Source organism: Eleutherodactylus coqui, chromosome 5 (assembly GCF_035609145.1).
Source record: "Eleutherodactylus coqui strain aEleCoq1 chromosome 5, aEleCoq1.hap1, whole genome shotgun sequence".
Classification (NCBI taxonomy): Eukaryota; Metazoa; Chordata; class Amphibia; order Anura; family Eleutherodactylidae; genus Eleutherodactylus; species Eleutherodactylus coqui.
Genome location: NC_089841.1, coordinates 174,118,137 through 174,142,165, shown reverse-complemented (window position 1 = coordinate 174,142,165; position 24,029 = coordinate 174,118,137). Strand labels below are relative to the sequence as shown.

At 44.2% G+C, this 24,029-nt stretch overlaps 2 protein-coding genes across 2 annotated transcripts in view; one reads left to right on the top strand and one right to left on the bottom strand.

The window, feature by feature from the left end:
- The window catches only part of TEP1 (telomerase associated protein 1), a 74,508-nt gene extending 58,480 nt beyond the window's left edge, over nt 1–16,028 (top strand). Inside the window, exons 51-54 of the mRNA XM_066603741.1 lie at nt 2,594–2,690; nt 9,950–10,035; nt 15,513–15,617; nt 15,694–16,028. Coding sequence (XP_066459838.1) covers nt 2,594–2,690; nt 9,950–10,035; nt 15,513–15,617; nt 15,694–15,837 — 432 coding nt within the window. The 3' untranslated portion in view covers nt 15,838–16,028. The remainder of the gene's footprint in view (nt 1–2,593; nt 2,691–9,949; nt 10,036–15,512; nt 15,618–15,693) is intronic.
- A 1,519-nt stretch (nt 16,029–17,547) lies between these two features.
- Nucleotides 17,548–24,029, bottom strand: part of PARP2 (poly(ADP-ribose) polymerase 2) — a 56,317-nt gene continuing 49,835 nt past the window's right edge. The window contains exons 15-19 of the mRNA XM_066603733.1: nt 23,497–23,621; nt 22,144–22,243; nt 19,968–20,066; nt 18,250–18,374; nt 17,548–18,003 (exon numbers count right to left, since the gene is read on the bottom strand). Coding sequence (XP_066459830.1) covers nt 17,844–18,003; nt 18,250–18,374; nt 19,968–20,066; nt 22,144–22,243; nt 23,497–23,621 — 609 coding nt within the window. The 3' untranslated portion in view covers nt 17,548–17,843. The remainder of the gene's footprint in view (nt 18,004–18,249; nt 18,375–19,967; nt 20,067–22,143; nt 22,244–23,496; nt 23,622–24,029) is intronic.

The window sequence follows — 24,029 nt, the reverse complement described above, 5'->3', positions numbered from 1 at the left end:
AAATAAATTCCTTCAGCTCATTACTGTAATTACTAAAATTCTGTAAATGAAAACGTACTGCTTCTATGGCCGCATGGTGTGGTATGCAAGAATACAGATCCTTGACATCACATAAGATCCAACACAAGTCATCATTCCACTTCATATTTTGCAACTTTTGTATTACATGCTTACTGTCTCTCAAAAAACCTGGGGTTCTATATACCAACGGTTGCAGGGATCGGTCCACCCACGAGCTCAAATGCTCACAGGGTGAGCCGATCCCTGCAACTATCGGTCACAAATCAGTGAGTTTGAAAATTATATCAACAATAATTCTGTCAATTTACAGTTTACTGTGATGCATAGTGACGTGGAAGTACCATTTCTGGATTTAACCCTGAAAGGTGATTGTATTAAAGGAATAGAGACCAAATTATACAGAAAAACAACAGCGGGTAACACCATACTACATGCAAAGAGTGGTCATCCCAGACACACTATCAAAGCTATTCCCGTAGGGGAACTAATACGAGCAAAAAGATCTTGCTCTGATGATGTCTCATTTAATGCAGCAAAAATGGACATCAAAAATAGGCTGTATCAGAGAGGTTACAAACAGCCATTATTGAATGAGGCATGTACTAAAATAGAAACAGTCAGCAGGGAAGAGCTACTTAAGGATAAGTGTATAAGCAAAAAAGGAAATATTAATAAGGGAATGGTTTTCTCTACAACGTACAGCAGAAATTTTTATGAGATTAAAAAAATGTTTTTCAAATTTTTGCCTGTTTTAAGACAAGATGATATTGTTGATGAGATATTGAATGAGGGAATTAAGTGTGTTGCAAAAAGAAGTAAAAATTTGGGAGATCTGATAGCACCTAGCACTTTTTCCTCCAGTCAGGGAAAACCGCAATGGATGAAATTTCAAGGTTTTTTCCGCTGCGGCAATTCCAGATGTACCGTATGCCATTTAACTGATAGGAGAAAAACTTTTTCTGACAGCGACAATAATAAAGAGTATAAAATCTGCAATTATATTAACTGCAACACTATTAATGTAGTATATATGATTCAATGCAGAGAGTGTAATTTGAATTATATAGGTTGCACCACACGAAAGTTGAAGACCCGGATCAATGAACACATCCGTAACATCAAAAAGGATAATGTGAACAGTTCAGGTGCGGTTAAACACTTTTGTGATAAGCATAAAGGCAGTTTAAATACTTTTTCATTCTTTGGGATTGAAAAGGTCGTAAATAAAAAGAAAGGAACAATCAACCCGGATAAAGTGTTTAAAAGAGAAGCGTTCTGGATATTAAACTTAAATACAAGATTCCCTAAAGGAATGAATTATAAAACGGACCTTTTATACATTTATTAGGTATAATAATTATTATTTATCAAGTAACACACATTTATTCCAGCATGATTTCATTATGCTGGAAGTGTATGGTGTAGCGTTATGGATTACTATATATCGCTGGTAATAACATTCCATACTAATAATTTGTGTCTTGATTTAATATTGCTGTCAGAAAGGTTATTTTCCTTTTGTTTCTATAACAATGATGTATTGTTTTCATACTCTACTCTTTTCAGCGGAGCGCTCAGTATATGTATATGAATATGCTATTCTTATATACCATATAATGTGTCATGCATATATAAAATGATCAGGGCAAGTTCCTGCAGGAGGAACGAGCTCTGGTAATTGAAGTAACAGATTGCCATGGGTTAATTGCACATGTGTTTTTAATTCACTTATTTTCACTAAACCTTTTTAAGGTCTGCATTATGCATTTGTTAGTCAGAGGTGAACAAGGTTTCATAACCGAAACGCGTTCTCTGTATTATTCAAGCACCACAAGAAAATAAAAAGCAAGTTTTTCCACAAAAAGCTGTATTCCTGCAATTGGATTGTTTTGCGTCTGTCAGAGCCAGAAGTAGCTGGATGGCAATCAGCTTGTGAGTATACTTGCTAGCGGAACTGAGGTGTGCAGCACATGAAGACAAGGTGGGACTTTTTATTGTTTGCTTCTTAAAAAAACAATAGTCGCCCCTTCCCCAGGGTTCGAAAGAGCAGTAAAGAACATTATAGTGCTGGACTGAAGTGCTGACAGTTAATCTCTGCATACAGTGCAGTAATACCATTGAAATACCCAAACGGATCATATATACTGCAGATCCAGACTATTTATTTTATGTCATTAATTTCACAAATCGATCTGTGACATCATAGGATGAACGTGCCTTCAAGTTACAGTGACCCTGGAAAGGCCATTGTATGTTGAAAACTTTAAGGGCTCCTCCCCACTTGCATTTTTTGCAATGTTAAAAACCCACCACAAGTTGGTGCTTTGCGATTTTTGTGTGATGTGTTTTTATCATTAGAAAGTCCCATTGACATTTGCGTTAAAACGCGAGTGGGTAGAAGCCCTAACCTGGAGCTATGGCAACTTCAGGGCTCACTGTACAAGAAACATATTTGCACGTTTTCTGCAAATTGCTTTTTTATACTACATGGAGCAACTTTTATACTATACATTGTATATGCTGCAAATAAATGCAACCAACTTGACATTGAGAATGTTTCCTCCTGTGACAGGATGCTACTGACTCTTCAATACCAGAGGCACAGGTCCACCCTCCACAAGAAAAGCTAAATCCTCTCGCCATTCCCACTACATCTCATCCACATTTTGGTAAGCAGCAGATTTATTTAATCTAAACGGTTTTATTAAGTTAAATAGCCTGATTTAAGGCGCACCTTATGTATTACAGAAAAATATCTTTTTAATAACCTGTAGATTGACTTGATCTTCAGCGTGAGGGAATGTTCACACGGTGCATTTCACCATGGAAAAAAATCCACGGGAATTCCACCTCTAAAATCTGCGTCAAAATCCGTGAGTGGGATTTCAACGTGGAAAATTTAGTTTTCGGGTGTTTCCACATACAGAAGTGACACATTGCTGCTTTTTAGTTTCCGCTTCAAAATGCCACATGCGGAATTCGATGCAGATATTAGACTAAATTCACATGGAATTTTTCCTCGATGAACCCCACCCTGTGAACAAACACAAAAGGCTATTTTAAACACAACGGCTATCACTCAGAATTCGCTCAAAAGCCACCTTTTGAGCGATTATCGTTGCTTCTAAATGTGTGCCCTTACTGTGCACGTTTCATCCATCTCTGAGCCTAAAATCCGTCTTTCTTGATAAGATGGACAGCACACTGAGTTCTCCGCGGGCAGCGCTGATAACATTCTTTCAGCAGCTGTCCCGCTGGAGAACAATAGCAATATATTTAGAGAACAGACCACCTGTCCTTCTCTAAATACATGCAAATGAAGCTAGTTAGCTACTAATGGGCTCATTAGCCCTTTAGTAGCTAATGCAAAATGATCGCTCAAAATTGTCAGTTTCTGACGAATTTTTAGCAATCATCTGTGTGTTTAAATGGGACTTAACAGTTTAAGGTGCTATCACATGTGGCAGAAAACTCCATAACCGCAAAATCCACACCTAATTCCGCATGTCTTACATATGAATTTCAATGGGGATTTGCTGCAGATTTCATCCTTGGCAAAGCCTGAGCAATTCCGACTAAACGATTTGCATGTTACACATGTGGATTTTGCCATGACAACATTTTCTGCTACACGTAAAAGCAGCTTAACCCCTTAACGACAAATGACGTACCGGTACGTCATGGAGCGTCGGGGTATGTATGAAAAGAGGTTGCGTGGCAACCTCTCTTCATACAGTGCGGGCATCAGCTGTTTATAACAGCTGACACCCGCGGGCAATAGCCGCGATCGGCCGCGCGGCCGATCGCGGCTATTAACCATTTAAATGCCGCTGTCAATTCTGACAGCGGCATTTAAATCCCCCGAACGATGTTCGGGGGTCCCGTACGGCCCCCCCCTGCGGTGAGATCGGGGGAGCCGTGCAGGTGTCATGGTAGCCGGGGGCCTAATGAAAGGCCCCAGGGCTGCCTTAACAGACTGCCTATCAAGCCGTCCCCGTGGGGTGGCTTCATAGGCTGCCTGTCAAAAAGCAGTATGACGTCATACTGCAGGAGCGATCAAAGCATCGCATCTTCAAGTCCCCCAGGGGGACTTCAAAGTAATGTAAAAAAAATGAATAAAGTTTTTTTTAATTGAAAAAAAAAAAGTTGTTAAAGTTTAAATCATCCCCCTTTTGCCATATCTATTAAAAAATCTAAATAATAAATTAAAAATATGTATTTGGTATCGCCGCATCTGTAAAAGTCTGAACTATCAAAGTATTGCATTATTTTTCCCGCACGGTGAACGTCGGCCGAAAAAAAAAATTAAGAACGCCAGAAATGCACTTTTTTAGTTACCCTGTCTCCCAGAAAAAACGCAATAAAAAGCGATCAGAAAGTCGTATGTATTCCAAATTGGTACTATCAGAAACTACAGCACATCCTGCAAAAAATGAGACCTTGCTCAACTACGTTGACGGAAAAATAAAAAAGTTATTGCGCGCACAAAATGACGGCAGAAAATAATTGAAAATTTTTTTATGTCTTTGGAAAAAAAAGAGTATAGTAAAAAAAAAAACTATACAAGTTTGGTATCGTAGTAATCATACCGACCGATAGAATAAAGTTATCATGTCGTTTTTGTTGCCGTTTGTGCGCCGTAGAAGCAAGACGCACTAAAAGATGGCGAAATGTCGGTTTTTTTTCATTTTACTCCACTTAGAATTTTTTTAACGTTTTTCAGTACATTATATGGTACTTTAAATAGCACCATTGAAAAATACAACTTGTCCCGCAAAAAACAAGCCCTCATACAGCGACGTCGATGGATAAATAAAGGAGTTACGATTTTTTTAAAGGGGGGAGGAAAAAACGAAAATGGAAAAAGAAAAATGGCTGCGTTATTAAGGGGTTAAGGTCCCCTGTCCACGGGCGTTGCGGTATCCCGCGGCGGATCTCCGCCGCCTGGGACAGGAGCCAGCACATGGATCTCCGCTGTCAGCCTATCTGCCAGATAGGCTGACCGTGGAGAATCGCGGCAATTCGCAGCATTCTGCGCATTGCCGGCCACGAGCAGAGAATCGCAATGATTCTCCGCTCGTGGACAGTGGGCCGGCGCTTTCTATAGCAATGCTATGGAAAGCTTCAGAGAGCGTGATTCGCCGGCAATTTACCGCCCGTGCAATCACGCCCGTGGACAGGGGGCCTAAAAACTACCTTTTTGCTCTTTTGCCTTGTCAGTTTTAGTAAACTATTGCATTCTCTATTCACCTCTTTAACGCTGCAGAGCGTACATTTACTTCCTGCAGCATTGGAGGATGTATGAAGAGAGATCGCGGGACGACCTCTCTTCATACATCGTGGGCGCCGGCTGTTTATTACAGCCGAAACCAGGCAACAACGGCTCAAATCAGCGGCGCTATTAACCCTTTAAATGCAGATGTCCTTTCTGATAGCGGCATTGATATCCCTTCGAACGCGCCTCTTCCCCACCCCAACCGTGATGTGATCAAAGGGAGCTGTGTGGGTGTCATGGCAGCCGGGGGCCTTCTGAAGGGCCCCAGGGCTGTTTTGGCAGAATTCCTATCTAGCCATCCGCGTGGGTCAGCGTCCCAGGCTCCCTGCTAGAAGATGGAAAACCAGACCTTCCACTATATGTAGACAGAACAAGGCTGTTCGTCTGCCAAGACAATCTGTGACTAGACGTTAATCTCGTATTGGCAACAGTGTACGGTATTATGCAGTCCTGGACGGCCCCAGTCTGTGCCACTCCTGTAAACTGAGATTGTGCCAAGCTGCTGCAAGGAAAGTGCAGATGGCTCACCATAGTGGCGGTAGCCGTTAGGTAAGACTCACCCGTTCCATATCGGAGATGAGGGGCGATGAGTCCACAGAAGTCCTGTCCATAGTACGCTTGCCACATGGAAGATACCACATGTCACAGCAAGCCCGGAGTAATGTTGACCACCAGTTCAAAGGAGGATATTTGGAGGAGATAACCTCTATCTGGATGTAATCTCGTACTGTAGCGAGATCGCACATAGCATGTGGCTCTGTCCGTCCCTGTCCACGTGTCATGCTGGGCTCAGACCTCTGCTACAGCTGACTGCAGGATGGTTCTAAAGTGGAGATGGGGATCGATGTCTCTGCCGAATACCTGTGCACAGTACGCTTTCCATATGGAAGGTACCACAGGTCTCAGTCAGCGTGGAGTACTGCTGAACCCAGTTCAAACACTGTTATTCATAAGAACAGACATTCTCTGTTTGGGTGTAAATCTCGTATTGTAGCAAGAGCGCACCTAGTACGTGGCTCTGCCTGTCCTGCTGGCCCGGAGACCTGCGCTACAGCTGCCTGCAGGATGGTTCTAAAGCGGAGAAGGGGATCGATGTCTCTGCCGAATACCTGTGCACAGTACATTTTCCATATGGAAGGTACCACAGCTCTCAGCCAGCCCGGAGTAATGCTGTTGTTCATATGATGAGACATTCTCTGCTTGGATGTAAATCTCGTACTGTAGTGAGAGCGCACCTGGTATGTGGCTCTGGCCACCCCTATCCGAGTATCATCCTGGACACGTACCCTAGGAGGGGCAACCATGGAGCTACTGACAGGCAAGGCTCAACCCACTTCGGAGCACGTGCAAGTACCCCTTATGGAAGGTACCAGAGGTTTCAGGAAAAAGAGGTAAACCTAGTCCCTAACCTCCTTGTGACATCTAGTTGCAGCGCCACACAAAAGAAACACGTCCCGGCCAGAGGAGCCTTTGCGCATGAAAACCGGCCGCCTCGCAGGCGACAATCAGGACTGCTTGCGCAACGGCTGCACGATGCATGGCGGTCATTGACAGCGAAACCACTGATCAGTGCAAAACGCTGGCCGCACTACAGAAGAGAACAGCAGCAACAAGCAAGCCGCACGGCAACAAAATGCTGCGCAATGGCGAACGCACTGTTATACTGCGTACACTGGCTGCAGAATGCTAGCCAGAGCGGAGACCGCCACAGCAAGGGCGTGTGCCCATTCAGGTTTGACTGCATGCCTCGTGGGGTCGGCAGGGGGACCCGAGCCTGCTGCTATGGTAGACAGTCCGCATAGCGGAGCTATGGAAATATTGCGTTACAGCGAGCACAGGCGTAAAGCGTGGCTCTGACTGTAGCTTGTCTGAAACCTCGCGGTCTGGGGTCGGACATGGAGTTAGCACAATACTGCGCACAGAGCCACTGGGAAGCATTGGTGTGAGGGGCGCAAGGTAAGGTGCCTCAGGCAGGGCTTACCCAATCCACGGGGACATGGATCGCAGCTGGAGCTTCTGGATCATATCAGCGCTTCTCCTATAGCAGCCGCCGCATCATCTCTGTTCACAGACATCACGCAGGGGCAGAGAGGAATAACAGAGGGGTAGGGGGAGAGAGCCTGGCCCCATGCAGTACCAGCTCCCCTAAACTAACCCTCTCGTGGGCTTGGCCTACAGTAGGCCCAAACCAAGACCTCAATTTATAGAAAACCAGCCCACACCTCTCAGCATGCAAAGGTGTGTCCGGCGCGGCCCTGCAACCGTGCTGCAGCTGTCCCCTATGCCCATGGAGGCCACAGCCGCCTTGGGATCCTCCCCAGCGCCATCACTGACTGGGGAGAGAGAGCGCGGGCCTAGTAGGCCCAAAAGCTGGGGGCTATATTTTCAGCCACGCATCCGGCACGGCCCCACATACAGCGCCGCTGCCCCCCAAGCCCACAGAGTCCGGAACTGCTGCGGATTCCGCCATAGAGCCACCGCTGGCTGGGAAAAGAGCGCTGGCCTAGTAGCCCTGAAAAGCCGGGCTAGATTTTCAAACGCACATCCGGTGTGGCTACTGCCCCTGATGCCTACAGATGCCAGAGCCACTGCCAGCTGGGAAGAGAGGGCGGGCCTAGTAGGCCCGAAAAGCCAGGGACTAAATCTTTAGCCGCAGTATCTGGCGCGAACCAGTGCGGGCAGCCGCTGCCATTACGTTCGCGGCGATCCCTTCCCTCAGGGACCGCTGAACGTACAGAGGCCGATATTCTAGCGGCATGGTAGGCCCGAAAAACCAGGAATTAGAGTAACCCTCCAGTGCGATCCCCGCAGCAAGGCGACCCCAAGGGCTGTACTAGGGAATGCCACCCCAAAGGAAGTGAGGGGGCTTTCCCCCTGACAGCAGCGTGCTTCGTTCAGGGGGAAGGAGAGTTGGGAGAGAGAGGGCAGGGGAATATACTTACCTTCTGTATAGTTACCCCTCTTCCAGAAGTTTCTCCTCCGTCACGGTGTCTGTCTCCAGCAGTGTTCCCCACCGCACTCGCCGTCGCGGAGGATGGGAATTGCTCCAGGGTGGGGAACACTATGGCTGGCGGGCAGCGATCTATTGCGCACAGGCATGATCGAACCACCTTGTCTTCTTTGGATCAGGTGTAAACAGCACGGTTGAGACACCGTACTGTTAACCCTTCCCTGGGAGGCCAGGGAAAAGCCCTGCCTCCCCATATTCCCACAAATGACATATCCTTGAAGACCTACTCTAAACATGTTTGCCTCCTGCAGACACTAAGCTAAAAAGTGTTCTAGCTGAATGCCTGCAGGTGGGTTATAGCTAGTGTGAGGAGTTAACTTTTATGCTTAGTGTCGCTTCCTAGTGGCAGAAGCTATACCCAAGGTTTTGCTGTGTCCCCCAAGGATATGGACGAGAAATACATATTTGGTATCACTGCGTCCTCAAAAGTCCGATCTATCAAAATAACGCATTATTTACCCCACATGGTGAACGTCGCTTGAAAAAAATAAACCATCAGAAATGCAGTTTTTTGGTTACCCTGTCTCCAAGAATAAATGCAATAAAAAGCGATCGTAAAGTCGCATATTTTCCAAAATGGTACCAACGCAAACTACAGGACTTCACGCAAAAAATGAGCCCTTGGACAACTCGCAAGAGCAATCAAAAATAAGTTATTGCGCGCAAAAGATGGCAGCAGAAAATAAGAAAAAAGATGGCAGAATGTTTTTGTTTTTTATTTTTTTTTTCATTTTACTCCACTTAAATTATTTTTTAAGCTTTTCAGTACATTATATGGTACACTAAATAGCACCATTGACTAATACAACTTGTACTGCAAAAAACAAGCCCTCATACAGCGATGTCGATAGATAAATAAAGGAGTAACGATTTTTTAAAAGGGGGAAGGGAAAAACGGGGTTAAATAATGCTGGGAGTATATTTTCTTACAATTCTGCTTTAAAATGTTTCTCTGTTAGCCTTTCTGGAAATGTTATGAATAAACTGGCTACTGGGAGTTACCATTACTTTTGTTAAAGGGGTTGTCTCGCGGCAGCAAGTGGGGTTATACACTTCTGTATGGCCATATTAATGCACTTTGTAATGTGCATTAAATATGAGCCATACAGAAGTTATTCACTTACCTGCTCCGTTGCTAGCGTCCCCGTCTCCATGGATCCGTCTAATTCTGATGTCGTCTTGCTTTTTAGACGCGCTTGCGCTGTGCGTTCTGCTCGGTCCAGGCACGAGCGGCGTTCTGGCTCCGCCCCCTTCCACGCGTCATCGCGTAGCTCCGCCCCGTCACGTGTGCAGATTCCAGCTAATCAGGAGGCTGGAATCGGCAATGGAATGCACAGAGCCCATGGTGCACCATGGGAGAAGACCCGCGGTGCACCATGGGAGAAAACCGCAGTGCATCCCTGGGAAAGGACCGGCGGCCATCTTAGGGAGAAGATTTTTTAAAGTCCTTATTTTGTCGGATCGGTAAGTAGCAAGCGGTTTAAAAACCGCTTTAATTTGCTATTTTATGCCAGGGGGGTGACGGGGAATGGGGTAAGGTAAAATTTTGAGGTTTGCCGCAAACAACCCCTTTAATAAGGTTTGTCCATATTATTATGGATAGGACAATGTGTACTTATTACATCAATGTTTTATTGTTATAGGTGTATGTGACTCTGTTGGGACCTTGTGGCTTAAACCCTCACAAACTACCAGTGAGAGTGCAGATGACATGTGGGAGCAAAAGCAGGTAAACTTACAGATACTAAAACAAAAAAATAACTATAAATCCAAGGATGTATTGGGCAAGTAACCTAAAAATACTATCTATCCTCACATCATACATACAGCCTAAGCAGAAACAAGCATCGGAGGTGTCTCTTAGGCTCATTTCACACCAGCATAAGCGTTTCAGTCATAATTCTGGCTCTGGTCCATTTTTGGAGCAGAGAAACTGAATTAAAACAAATATTTGTTTTCTCAGGTGCTTCTTTGAAGACACAGGGGACCATGGGTATAGGATGCTGCTACTAGAAGGCGTGACACTAAGAAAATGGGCCTGTAAGCTGTACCCACCTGCAGTCACTGGGTACTACTGGTCTTCCAGATTCGTTCTACCTAGTTTTCTTAATTTTACACCTCTTATCCCCATTAAGATTGGGAAACAGAAAGGGAAAGGCCTCTGTGTCTTTCCCATCGTGAGACAAGGGAACCTTACTGAATGTCAGACTGTTCCTTCCCTTCTTCCCTGCCAAGTCAGATCTGTTCACACCAACCTCCTGCCCAATCACCAAACACAGTGCGGCGCAAAGCAGTTGAGCTGCACTAAAACTCTTCTGTAAGACAAGAAACTTGCCCTCCAGGCCGCAGTTCCTGTACTCAAGATATCATCATCCTGCCTGTCACTCAATTTCTGCATGAAGGTCCTGGGGCAAGTGGTAGCAACCATTGAGGCAGTCCATTCCAGTCTTCTCCAAAGCACTATTCTTTCCACCTGGGACAAATCTTGCGGACTCTGAATCACCGATCTCGTCTTGTCTCGTGAATGTATCAAGCCCTTCCATGGTGGCTTCATTCCCCTCTGCTCCTGCAAGGTCGCTCCTTCCTCACAGTCTAATGGTTACTAGTCACTATGGATGCCAGTCTTCTCCATCATACAGTGTAGGGTCGCTGTAACACTTTGGAATCCTGTCTGCTCCATCTTCCTCCTCTCGCTTCTCCATTTGGAAGACTCCCTCAAGGGACATCTGTTTTGGGTCCAGATGGACAACACCATGACTGTCGTGTACATCAATCACCAGAGCAGCACACGCAGCAAGGCTGTCATAAGAGAAGCAGCCTTGATTCTCTCTTGGGCAGAACACTGCATTCCAGCAATATTCGCAGTCCAGATCTCTGGGGTAGAAAACTGAACTGCAGACTAACAGTTGGATCCCAGGGATTTGTCACTATATCCAAAAGTATTCTCCATGATTTGCCAACATTGGATAACTCAAGACATTGCTCTGCTGGTCTCTCATCTGAACTGCAAGGTTTCTCTATTTGTCTCCAAAGTCCGCTACCCACTTAGAGTTGTGACAGATGCTCTTGTGATTCTGTAGAACTTCTTCTCGTTCCCCTACCTCTTCCCACAGCTCTTGCTATTGCCACGAATATGCAAGAAAATCAAGGCAGAAGCTGTTCGTCGTCCTTGTGGCCTCTGACAAGTGCCCGTGGTACACAGATGTGGCCCATTCCAGATCTTCTTTCTCAGAGCCCTTTTTTCAATCCAAATTTATGGTCTCTAACTTTGACGGCATGGCTGTTGAGCCACAGTCCTAAAGGCCAATGCATTTTCAGATGACGTTGTCCAAACCATGATCAAGATAAGGAAGCCATATTCATCCTGTATTTACTACAGGACCTGGAAGACCTTTTTTGGCAGCAGGAGGAGAGAAACCTCTCTCCAATGATCTTATCCCATCTGGTGATCCTGACTTTTCTTCGGGCTGGTTTGGACAAGAATTTGACCCTTCGTTACCTAAAGGGCCAGGTCTGTGTCTTATCCATTCTTTTCCAAAGACCGTTGGCATTTAAATTCCATGTTCTGACCTTTCTTCAAGGAGTAGCTCACATAGTTCCTCCATACAGATCCCCACCTTCATCTTGGGATCTTAACCTGGTGCTGGAGACCCTCCACTCTTTTCCTTTCTAACCTTTTAGTAAAGTCTTTGCACTTTATTTAGTAGAAGGTAGCTTTCTTGGTTGAGGTGCATTCCATCTGGAGTGTCTCGGAGTGGGTGGCTCTTTTGCAGTTACGCTGTTTTGATCCTTCATCAAGACAAGGTGGTCTTGCATACGGTGCCTTCTTTTATACTGAAGGTAGTTTGTCTTCCACCAGAACAAAGAGATTGTGTTGCTATTCTTCTGTCCCTCTCCTACTCATCCCAAGAAGAAAGCTCTACAAAAGCTGGATGTGGTGAGGGCCATTTGCCTGTACCTGTCGGTCGCATCCTCTTTCAAAAGCTCAAATTCCCTCTTTAATCTCCCAGAAGGTAAATGCAAGGGGTTACCAGCCTCCAAGAGGACTACCTCTCCCTGGGTCTGTTCAGCCATTCTTGAGTCGTATCTTGTGAAGTGATCGCCCCCATTTGGAATCACGGTACACTTACCCATTCAGTGGCTGCTTCCTGGGCAGTACATCATCGGGCTTCATCTCTGTAAGACTGCCACAAGGTCTTCTCTCCACCCCTTTGCAAGGTTTTGCAAGTTCGCAGCTGAGACCTACATCTGCTGATGCAATGTGATTCAGGTTATGGTGTCACAGTCCTTGTTGCTTCCCACCCCTAGGTTGCTGTGTCTCTCAATCAAATACCCGAGAAAAAAGGATTTTTTTCGTAGCCTTTATTGGGGCTCACAGCACCCGCCCACTTTGACTTTGAGGTTCTCTACTTTTAGAGTTTAGATTACGTGCCGTTTACTGGTGTTATGACATATGCATAATTTAGTTTTTTTGTTCATTGCTTCTGCTTGGGGCAGAAACTGATTAGCTCCGTGCTTGTAGGCAGGTATAGCCGGCAGAGGAGGAGCTAAGTTTTTCTTCTTACTATCATGCCTCAAGGCAGCAGCCTATACCCATGGCTCCTGTCTTCCCCAATTGAAGGCTACAAGAAAAAGATTTTATGGCAAGTACAAAAATCCATTTTTTTCCCCCATTGATTACAATGTTGTTTTTTTTTTTAAAAAACGCAAAAGGAAACCTTTTCAGTTCGCCGCCTTTCCGTTAAAAAACAGAAAACCAGTTCAGCCTTCAGCACTATTTGCTCAGTTAAAAAAAAAAAAAAAGAAACCTAACGGACTGGAAGCAAATGGGAAGATTTCTGCTTGCTTTTCTTTAAAAATCAATCCATGGGGGGAAAAAAACAGATCAATTTATTTCTGTTTTAATTCAGATTCTCTGCTCTAAAAACGGAGCTGAGAAACAGAAATATGACTAAAGCTCTACCACTTGTGTGAAATGAGCCTTACAGCAAAGCCATAAGCCAGGTCTACTAGTGCAGATACCATTTCATTGATGTCTACAGCTACCACTAGGAGGAACTTAGTGCCTATGCATTTTGCTGCTATTGACTATCTGCATAAATATATATGCAGCGAGCTGCCCCTGGCAATGGCTCCAAACAGCCAGAATTTTAGTAGTTAATTTGATGGCCATGTGAAGGGAAGCAAGGGGATCTGGAGCTCCACCTGTACAAATAAGGCTGCCTGTACACGAACGCAATGGTCAGCAGAATCCCACCCTGTGCCCGGCTGGCATCTGCACGTACCTGTTATGTCTGCCTTATGTGTACTGCTGATGGTTCACACGGCTCGCCGCGGACTTGTGCAGTACAGATTTTTTTTTTTTAAACTAGCGATGATGCAGACTCTGTGACCTTTCTGCAATGCCAACTGCGGAAGGGCTGCAGGTTGGACGGCTTCTATTGCCTTCAATGGAAGCCATCTGTGCGGAATCCATGTAAAAATTGAGCATGCCGCGACTTTTTCTCTGCAAGCGGAAAATCGCAGTCGCTGTCCACTCATGTGAGCGGACATGCAGATGCTCCATTGGTTTGCCCTGGTGTGGAATGCCGTGGAGCTGATTATGCAATTTCAACCCGGTCGTGTGTAGGAGGCCCTCAATTGTCCTACATTTTTGGCCTATTCCCATTAAATTATTATTACTACTCAGCTGGTCCGCAACGTCTGGCTCCTTAGTGCTGCTGATCTCTGATGGCAATGCAGCAGGCTGCTGTATCCTCGGCGTTCACACAGAAATCTCCTTCTGGTGACTGGGCTTTGAATACCCCGCCTCCAGCAAGCGAGTGCTGTGATTGGCTCACGAGCGACGTGGCTAAGCCAATGATGTCATTCACTGTCTGTGAATGATTTGAGCACTGGCTCTGATTGGCCTGTGCTCGATCCAATCACATCACTCGCTTGCTGGAGGCAGGGGATTCAAAGCCCTGTCACCAGAAGGAGAGTTTTGTGTCAGTGCAGAGGACACAGCCACTGAAAATAGGGGTTGGGATTATTTGGGGGGAAAACTGATCCAGTAGTCAGCAAAAAAAGCTTCAATATACAGAGTGGGATTTGTTCACGTCTGTTGAAACTGCATACAGAAATCTTGTGAAATAAATTATTTTTTTTATCCTGCAAGCATAAAAAAACATCAAAAACAGGTTTAATGTGCAATAGTAAAAAATAAAAACTTTTTAGTGGTTACTATACTGTCTTTAATAGCAAGTGTCATTCCAGTCACAAAGGTGGTAGTTTAAAGACTGTTCATTTCTAAATCATGAGCCCTACATATAAATGACCAATTGTCCTGTGGGTACAGGATGCAATTATACGAACTTTTCAAATGCTCCTAATAACCATAATTGTTGAGCAGCACACGTTCCCCAATAATGGCTGGGCTAGTGGTAGCCATTAGCGCTTGTGCAATAGTAACCTTACAGTAGCTTCACATGTGCGTATTGCAAAATATAATCACTCACAACTTTTTTGCATAGTGAACGAGGGTAGTACGCACAATAATGTGCCCAGGTACCGCTAGCTCACATGGGTGGGGAGAATCGCCCCTGCCCTGATTTAAATGGCTGTTAAGTCAAAGGAGGTGCTGGTGTGTGCGGATTTTGCAGTTTATTGTGCATACCAGTGCGTATATATGTGGCGCATTTAAGCACCTCCTACAGATGTCTATGGGGCTCTTTGGTGCACAACATAGAGCAGATCCTATTTTTTTTTTTTCTATTTCCACGTGCAAAAAAAAAAAAAAAAAAGCAAATTAACCCATTGAAATCAACGGGTTCTTTATTCCGTATGTGAAGGCCTTATGCTGTGTTCACACATGGCGTTTTTGAGCATCAGCAAGAAAACTACATTCAAAAAGTAAATGTGGTTTTATACAAATGCATGTGGGGTTTTTTTTTCTTTCTTCGCTGCGGTTCACAAAACACAGCTTTAGGCCTCAGTTACACGGGTGTGCTGATGTGTTTATGAACTAAGTTTAATACAGATGGAATCCTCATTAGTTGCGTGCTGTCCTGTGCTTGCTTGCTTCTTGCTCTCCCACTTTGTAAGACGCTGTTCCCCTGCATTGATCCTATTACGGCTGCAGCATTGTTCTTGTGCGACGCTTACTACAGTGCGGCACAATTCTGTATAATGGAGTCATTTCCAGCTGGCTGTGCTTCTCTGTTCCAGATTCACGCAGCTTCTATTTCTTGCCTCAGTGTGATGGATAATCTTGTCATCACAGCCTCCGCTGACCACAGTGTCAAGATTTGGAAACGCAGCCCCTTCACACAGGTGGGTGGGTGTTTGTGCGGCTGACGACATCGCACATTATTGTTGTCCTCTGAATAACGCCTATGTATATTTCCAGGTGGGAGTTTTCTACTGCGAAGGAGCAGTTACTTGCCTGTCACCACGTCCTATGGCAGGAAGCGATTCCTCATCGGCGGTGTGTCACATAGCCTGCGGCGATCAGTATGGAAAACTCTATATGCTGACCTGTCTTACAGTTTAAGACTATGCAACAAGCAGGCATGGGCGTTCAGATGCCCACACATACATTATCTGGATTGTTAGATAAACTGCTGTAGTTTAATCTATATAATTCTGCATGCCCCCCCCCCCCCCTACACACACAGGGACGCTTAGAAATTTCAAAGTTAATGTCATTTGAAGGAAATCTTTTGAATTAAAGCAATGAAACCTCAAAAATGTGTTGGTTAACTGTGCCTAGCACAGCAGAACTCATGAGCTAGACATGGTTGTATTGTGGGCAGGATGTGGGTAGGAGGAGGAATGTGTGTCTGCTAGCTTCTATATGTTCATGTCTTCTGGACATAAAAAGCCGGAGGATTAGCGGCACAGGGACATTCTAACGCCTCTGAAGAAAGAGGATGACCGTATACATTTTTACATAGATGTGGAATTAATTTGCAGTACTCATTAGACATATGCTTGTGTGATGTGGCAGAAGTGCACACAGGAAAAGTAATAGGGATCCGACATCCTATCCCACTCTTCACATGAGCCCCAGAAGCATCGGTACCTCCAGTTACCCTCCAAAAAAAAAATATTGTGCACAACGTATGTAATAATGCTGCCAGAGCATCGTGTACTTCATTAACTGCTAATTTAAGGGGTTCCAGAAGCATAGCTTCTCTTGGCATGAGATATGTACAGCTGCTTTGTGAAGCTGAACTATGGTGGTCTTACTTGCGCTGGTGTGGAAACTTAAGCTGCATTTTACACATTTTTACTTAACACATCCAAAGACAAGTTACTGTAACTATGATAATCTGTATGAACAACAGGTGAGTGACATATCGCTGCAAAACAAGCTAGCCCACCATCATTAAGGGGCTGTCTAATGACCTTCAGCGCTGAACGAAATTCTCTAATATACAGTCAGACATGTATCCCCAGCAAGTACTGAGTAAGAGGTTCATAGACCTGGAAATGTGTTTACTAGCTGGTTCTTATTGATAACTGGCATATTTTTGCCAAAAGAAATATTAGTTTATCTTTATCTGAAGTTTGTGCCATAGTCACCCCCCCCCCCCCCCCAATCCCAAAAGTTTTTTTTTACTCTTTCAGCGATTCCATATGTTCACCTTTTATAGGTAGAATGTTTCGTAGGTGGGCTACACCTTCCTGAGAAAATAAAATAACTCGTCTCCACTCTACCCCTTTTACCAAAGCTCCAGGATCCTCACTTCACCCTTTTCCACACCAGGTTTGCTCCACTTCATTCTTTTTTTCTATAATGCCCTATGAAGGCATATGGATGTCAAAGTGGGGTTCACTGCTAGGGCCTCCCTCTACAAGCCACAACAGACAGCTGCTATGAAAAGTGGCTTCAGCCCACCTATGTATTACATTTGAATGGCAGCCGTGTAGTACTGCATGTTCATATGGACGAATGATACTTTCCCTGGTAATAACAGCTCATCACTAGAGATTCCAGGAGCTGGACCTGTAGTGATCACAAGAAGGGGTCATGGGTTGCCTTCATCTAAATTTAGGTGCTTGTCATTTGTCTCTCAGTTCTGTTCTTAAGCTCCTCAAATAGTACAGGGAAGGTGGCGCTTAGCTAGTCTGAGGTCTTTCCCATCCAAGGACATGTGATCAGAGGGCTGGAAGTAGGAAGGGGGACACACACATGCTAATAGGAGCCTTAGGACAGAAAAGGACCGAAGAAAAAAAATGCAAGTTTTTAAGGAACACATTGAGAAGGAAGAGATTATAATTTTATTAGTAATGTAGAAAAAGAACTATATAATGTTCCACTTAACAGGTAAAAGGTTCACTAAGCGTCTATAAGATTTCCTAGAACAGTAGTTACTATTAGGGTTGGACACTTTCTATACTCTACTTTGTAACACAACATTAAGATACAGGATTACTAGCAAGTGCTGATTTCTAATAACTGGTGCAGAACACTACAAGGAAACACAGGCTCTATGTTCTATCTCTATGGACTGCCGTCCCTCCACCGTGCAGCAGCACATTACTGCTACTCGGTTACCATAATGATTCATAGTTGAAACGAACTTGCAGCAGATACTTCATCCGGACCTGACGGGCATCATATACAATGTACTCGTTGTAATTTAGTGTGTAGCCATCGTTATTTTGCAGCCCTGTATCTATCAGAGGGCCCAAGGGAACCACACTGCCATCACTGTAAAAGGAAGTGAAAGCAGAAATCACTCAGATTTTCCAGAGCAGAAAAGAACGTAAGAAAGAATCATCAACAGAGCAGTTATGGAAGAGATTAGCGAAGCATATTACTAAAGATATGGAAGAGATTATCAAAGCATATTACTAAAGATATGGAAGAGATTATCGAAGCATATTACTAAAGACGGTGTTCAGTGTAGCTGAAATTCATGCACCCTACTGTAAAATCTTCATATCACAAACTTACTGAGTAATGCTCTTTTGGGGGTCCGGCGTGCTACGACCTAGGCCTTTAGTGCTGTGTTTGCCTTTTAGCTTCTTCTGAGCGTCATAATCTGCTGCAAGAAGTTCATTACATTTACCAAGTGCAACCTGAGCGAGAGAGAAATCTGGTCAATACAAAACAACTGACACGATGACTATCCAAAGGTGTACAACACAATATGCACTAGAAACAGGTAGAGATCTCCAAAATAATACCTATAAATGAAATTAGGAAGAACCCACCCAAAGTAATTATTCTTTATCAGACGATTGTATCAAGGGACCCTGGTGATGAGTCTCTAGCGTTCTCCAACTGATACATTGGTTGGACATTTACGGTAATGGTAATCTGTCTAAAATATGACATTTCTGATGGCAAAACTCTATCAATAGTGGTGTGGCCTTTATAGCATGTCACACAGAGTTGCTCTTGGTTGTACAAAACAGAATCCACGTAATCTGCCATCTAATTGTCAGGATTAATACAGAAAATCCACTGCAGTATCCTGTAATAAGTACTGCGGAGGATGTTCTATTAGACTGTTTTTGCCTTCTTGTTGGAGTCTGGAAGTTGGCCGGTCTCCTGTAACTGCACATTTATAGGCAGTCAGTGGCCTGCATGGAGGTTGTGAATTGACTTTCATATAACCGCAGGAAATAGCAGTTTGACAGGCCAAGATCAGGTTGGTAAAAAAAATAGAAATGAGTCTATACAAATAGAAGCAGTGGTGCTGCACAAGGGAGAGGTCACACAGCAATGTACACTACAATGTAAGTGAATGGGATTTTAACAAACCTCATTCACTTACAGTAGAAAACAATCAGCAGCGATAGTCATATTGTGGATTTTCAAATCCGCAGCATGCTTGTGCTCTACTTGTTGTGGAAATACTGCCGCGTTTCACCAAGGAATTCATTGAGCACTATAAAGTCTACAAGAGAGAAGGCAGAAGCGATTAAAGACTACTTTTGCGGTCGGTCACTTACGTGAGGACTGGTCCGATGTTCTGGCGAGACTCCACGCCAAAGAATGGTAACACTCTTACTTTACTCCGTTATTTTACTGTCTGTGATATCATGTATGTCTCTTGACGATTATCTTGTAACATCATTTTTGTATTTTTCTGTAGATAAGCACTGCTCTTTTTCTTTGAGAATTAAACTTTAACCCTTTCCAATCCAATTTGTATCCTGGTTTTCCTAGGGGGTTACTCTCTTTCTGATGTTATACAACGGCGCTATCTGCTGGCTAAAGCCAGTACTGCATGAGGTGACACGTTGCATAGGCTCCGACAGCAGAGAGGCTGGCAATATACAGTAAGAGAACCCTGATGGACGTCTTCCAACATCGGAGCTGTACAGCCTTAAATCATAATGTCTTCAGACGTCAGACAGTGGATTGGAAAGGGTTAAATTAATTAGTGGAAAAAAAACACTTTTGCCTTCACCTACAGGTCCTCGGCAGTGACCAACAGCCGAGCACCCGACCTGCTCCTGCTACAATGCCGGAGGTGTAATCCTGCACTGTATTTTTTATAAGTGGCCGGGATTAAAGCCCAGGACCAAGTGCTTGGTGCTTATCATGTTATTCAATCCATCTAACTTTAGAGAAGATCTTCCAAATTACACAAACTGAAAGGTACACATAAAAGAACAGTTTTTTGCTATTTAAGCATCAGTCTGCAAATGAGTTAGCATTACCTCTGACAACAGAATAATTCCCACATTCTTATCTCGGGTTGTGAAGCAGTAGTTTGCACTTTTTGAAGAGACATCAGCAAAATATATTCCTTTTCCAAACTAGAAAAAGAGAAATTGCATAAATTATCAAAAAAAAAAAAGACAGAGCTGGAGAAAGTGCTAGCTCTATGCTTTAACCATTGTAAAGCAGAGAGGGTATGGATCAGACTCCTACAACCTACTGAAGCACTAAAGTATCAAATCTTATCACAATTATCCATTAAACCCCTCTATAGATCTTTACACCTGGATCCTTCATACTGAAATATGTTGCGGCTTTTGGTCTTTTCCGTGCCAGAAAATAACCTCAACAAGTTTAAATGGCAGATTTTGCAGTGTAGTTATCACTATTCCATCACAGGATCTGTTCACAATGAAGCCATGTAACTATGGATGTGTGATTGTAGCCTTAGGCCTCGCTCACACAGGTGTTTTTGTACAGCATTTGGCACTGCTTTTTCAGCCCAGCGCTAAACGCTGTACAAGGCTCCCATTCATTTCACTGGGGCTGCTTACACAAGGCTGAAAACACAGCGTCTTCAACGCTGCGCTTTGACAGCATCTTATGTTCTATTTTTGGCCGTTTTCAGACCTGTTTTGCCCTTTGAACTGAATGGGCAGCGGTTTCAGCGCTGCCGAAAATGTGACAACTTGGTACTGCGCTTTTGGCAGCACTAAACGCCCTAGCTACACTGCCTGAGTAAAAAAAAAAACAAAACCTTACCTTCCAGGTGATGTCGCTGTCCCCGGTGGCGCTCTCAGGACTGGGGAACTTTTTCTCTGGTGACGGAGATTTGAAATCCCCGCCTCCAACGAGAGATTATTCTGATTTGCTGAGCACCGCTGAGTTACAGCCCACTCAGCCAATCAAGAGCCAGCACTGGATGTGTCCAATCACAGCCATTCGTTTGTTTAATGGCTGTGATTGGATGCATCCAGTGCTGGCTCTGATTGGCTCAGCCAGCTGTCACTCAGTGGCACTTAGTCAATTAGAGCAATCGGCCAGCTTCACAAGGCCCTGACAGCGGCGCCGGGGACAGCGACTTCACCAGCTAAGTGAGTATTGATTGTTTTCTTTTATCAGCAGCCTTGGCTGCGCTTTCAGCTGTGTTGAAAAACACTACGTTTCTGCAAACGCCTGGGTGGGGGAGGCCTAGGGGCCTGTTGGAAGGAAAAAACGATGTTGGAGTTCCCTCACGCAGCCTGTTTATACAGGCAGATACTGCTTAGTCGTTCATATTTGCTGTATAAGTAACTGAGAACAAATTAAAGGGGTTGTCCCGCGCCGAAACGGTTTTTTTTTTTTTCAATAGGCCCCCCGTTCGGCGCGAGACAAACCCGATGCAGGTGTTAAAAAAAAAAAAACGGATAGTACTTACCCGAATCCCCGCGCTCCGGTGACTTCTTACTTACCTTGCTAAGATGGCCGCCGGGATCTTCACCCACGGTGGACCGCAGGTCTTCTCCCATGGTGCACCGTGGGCTCTGTGCGTTCCATTGCCGATTCCAGCCTCCTGATTGGCTGGAATCGGCACACGTGACGGGGCGGAGCTACGAGGAGCAGCTCTCCGGCACGAGCGGCCCCATTCAGAAGGGAGAAGACCGGACTGCGCAAGCGCGTCTAATCGGGCGATTAGACGCTGAAATTAGACGGCTCCATGGAGACGGGGACGCTAGCAACGGAACAGGTAAGTGAATAACTTCTGTATGGCTCATAATTAATGCACGATGTACCTTACAAAGTGCATTAATATGGCCATACAGAAGTGTATAACCCCACTTGCTTTCGCGGGACAACCCCTTTAATAATTGCTATTTAAACTGAACGAGCCAACAATGATTTTTGTGCCTGCATAGAATGAAGGAGAAGTGAACAATTTATCGTTCATCATTGGCTGCGTTTACACTGAACAATTATTTTTCACTGGTATGAATGATTATTGTTTTGTGCAAAAGGACCTTAAAGCCGGTTATCTATTCAAATTCGTTTCAAAAAGACGACCGCTACATCAAAGTGATACAGTATGGCAACCTTTAAAATACAACAAGCTACTCTAAAAGGCACAGATGCATCCTGACTGCTATTGTGCATAGCAGAATCACATACATGCACTAAACATTGCAGAATCTTCCTTACCATGTATCCAGTTACTGGAGCCTCCTTAGGAGCCACACGCAAGCCTTGGCTAAGTATGCCAACCCAGTTAGACATACGAGATCCATGCCATAAAAGCATTCTGTAGATGAAAAGCAGTTATATCAACACAATTCTTTAACCTCCATTTGAACCAGAATCTCAAAGTACATTTCTCCAAACTTAATGGGCTACCCCAACAATTGGCTGCAAGCAAAAGCCACAACCCCACTGAAAACCACCTGGTAGGTATGAGGAGACTTATAAGGCTATGCATGCTCCAGTATGCAAATGGAAGATGGTATAATGCCTTTAGCGTGCCACCTATTAGAAGGCAATATTCCTGCAAGTCAATGTCAGATCTTTTAACAAGCCTTGTAACAATGACTGGGAATATAAGCCAAGGTCAGAGTCTTCTTCAGGAAGAAAAGATAACCATGCACATGTTCAACCATGCTCCTTCTGGAGAAGATTGTTACAAGGCTTGTTAAACGTTCAGACATATGCTTGCAGGAATGCTGCCTTCCAATTGGTGGCACCCTGGAGTTATTGTACTGTCTCCCAATGAAGACACAAAACTATATAATCATACAAATCATTTCTGAAATGTAAACCTCACCTTAAGAGGAAAACAAAGTAAAAATTAAGATAAGTGGAAAAATGCCTATTAAGCTAAGCCCATTTACACACAATGATTATCGCTCAAACGATGTCTTTTGATTTGCTTTTCGTCCGAACAGTGATTTTAAGTTGAGTTTAAAATCCATCGTTTGGACAGAGAGCTGATTGCAGGGACCACACACTGTGATTCTGCATGGGAGCGCTGAGAACATTGTTTTTAACTGCTGCAGTCCTGCAGCAGAACAAAGCGACTGTAAGCAGATAACAGACCACCTGCAGTTATCTGCATACAGCAGAGGGAGGCTCATTTGCATGTAAATGAACCTAATAAGCTGCTAAAGGGCATTAGTGCCCATTAGCAGCTTATGCAAAATGATTGCTCAAACTGTCATTTTCCCTATCTTTTGAGCGGTCATCTTTGCGTGTAAATGGGGCTTTACAGCGTGTGGGTGTAAGTATCGCTGCCATGGTTGATGGATCTAGTCTAAAAAGGGGCAGTCAGTTTTTACATGGATCAATGCAGTAATATTCAAAAACTGGGAAATAATGTTGTTAGCCATCTAGTCGTTCATGACACTCGGCGACCCTGAAGGCTCCCTCCCTCCATGCTTTTCGCTTTTGCACGGCTTCTTTCAGTTGTCTGATATACAACATACTATACAAAGCTCACAAAATAAAATAGTCAATAATCAAACTGCCCCACTGTATATAAATTATCTGTAGTAAAGAACAGACCTATTGGGTAGATCTTCTCGAAAGTTGCTTTCTGCCTCTTTCTGTACGTGAAAAACGCTCAACAGTGTCATTGTGTAATCATTGTGGGTCGCAGCATGGGTGCTCTGCAAGTAACGCTCAATAAGCTGTGGGATGAGTAAAAATTCAAGAGGTCAGACATCAGGAATAGCTGGCAAGAAAAAAGCTGGGACTACCAAATCAAAAAGTTTAGCTAAGGATACTTAAGGGCATGTACACAGGTAGCACAAGAGGGGCGGATTTTCCACAGTAGAAAATCAGCAACAATATCCTCATCAAAACTGCGTCAAAATCCGCACTATTGGTGGATTTTGATGTGGATACAGAACAGACTTCACCCTTTCAATTTAAAGGGTGAAATCTGCTGCGGATCCGCATTTAAAGCCGCATCAAAATCTGCAGCAATGATGCATATATTAACGCAGATGTTGACGTGCATTGTGAGAAATCTGCACCATTTCCACTATGTTTGAAGTACCCTTAAAGGGTTTTTCCACATTCACCAAATTAAGCGT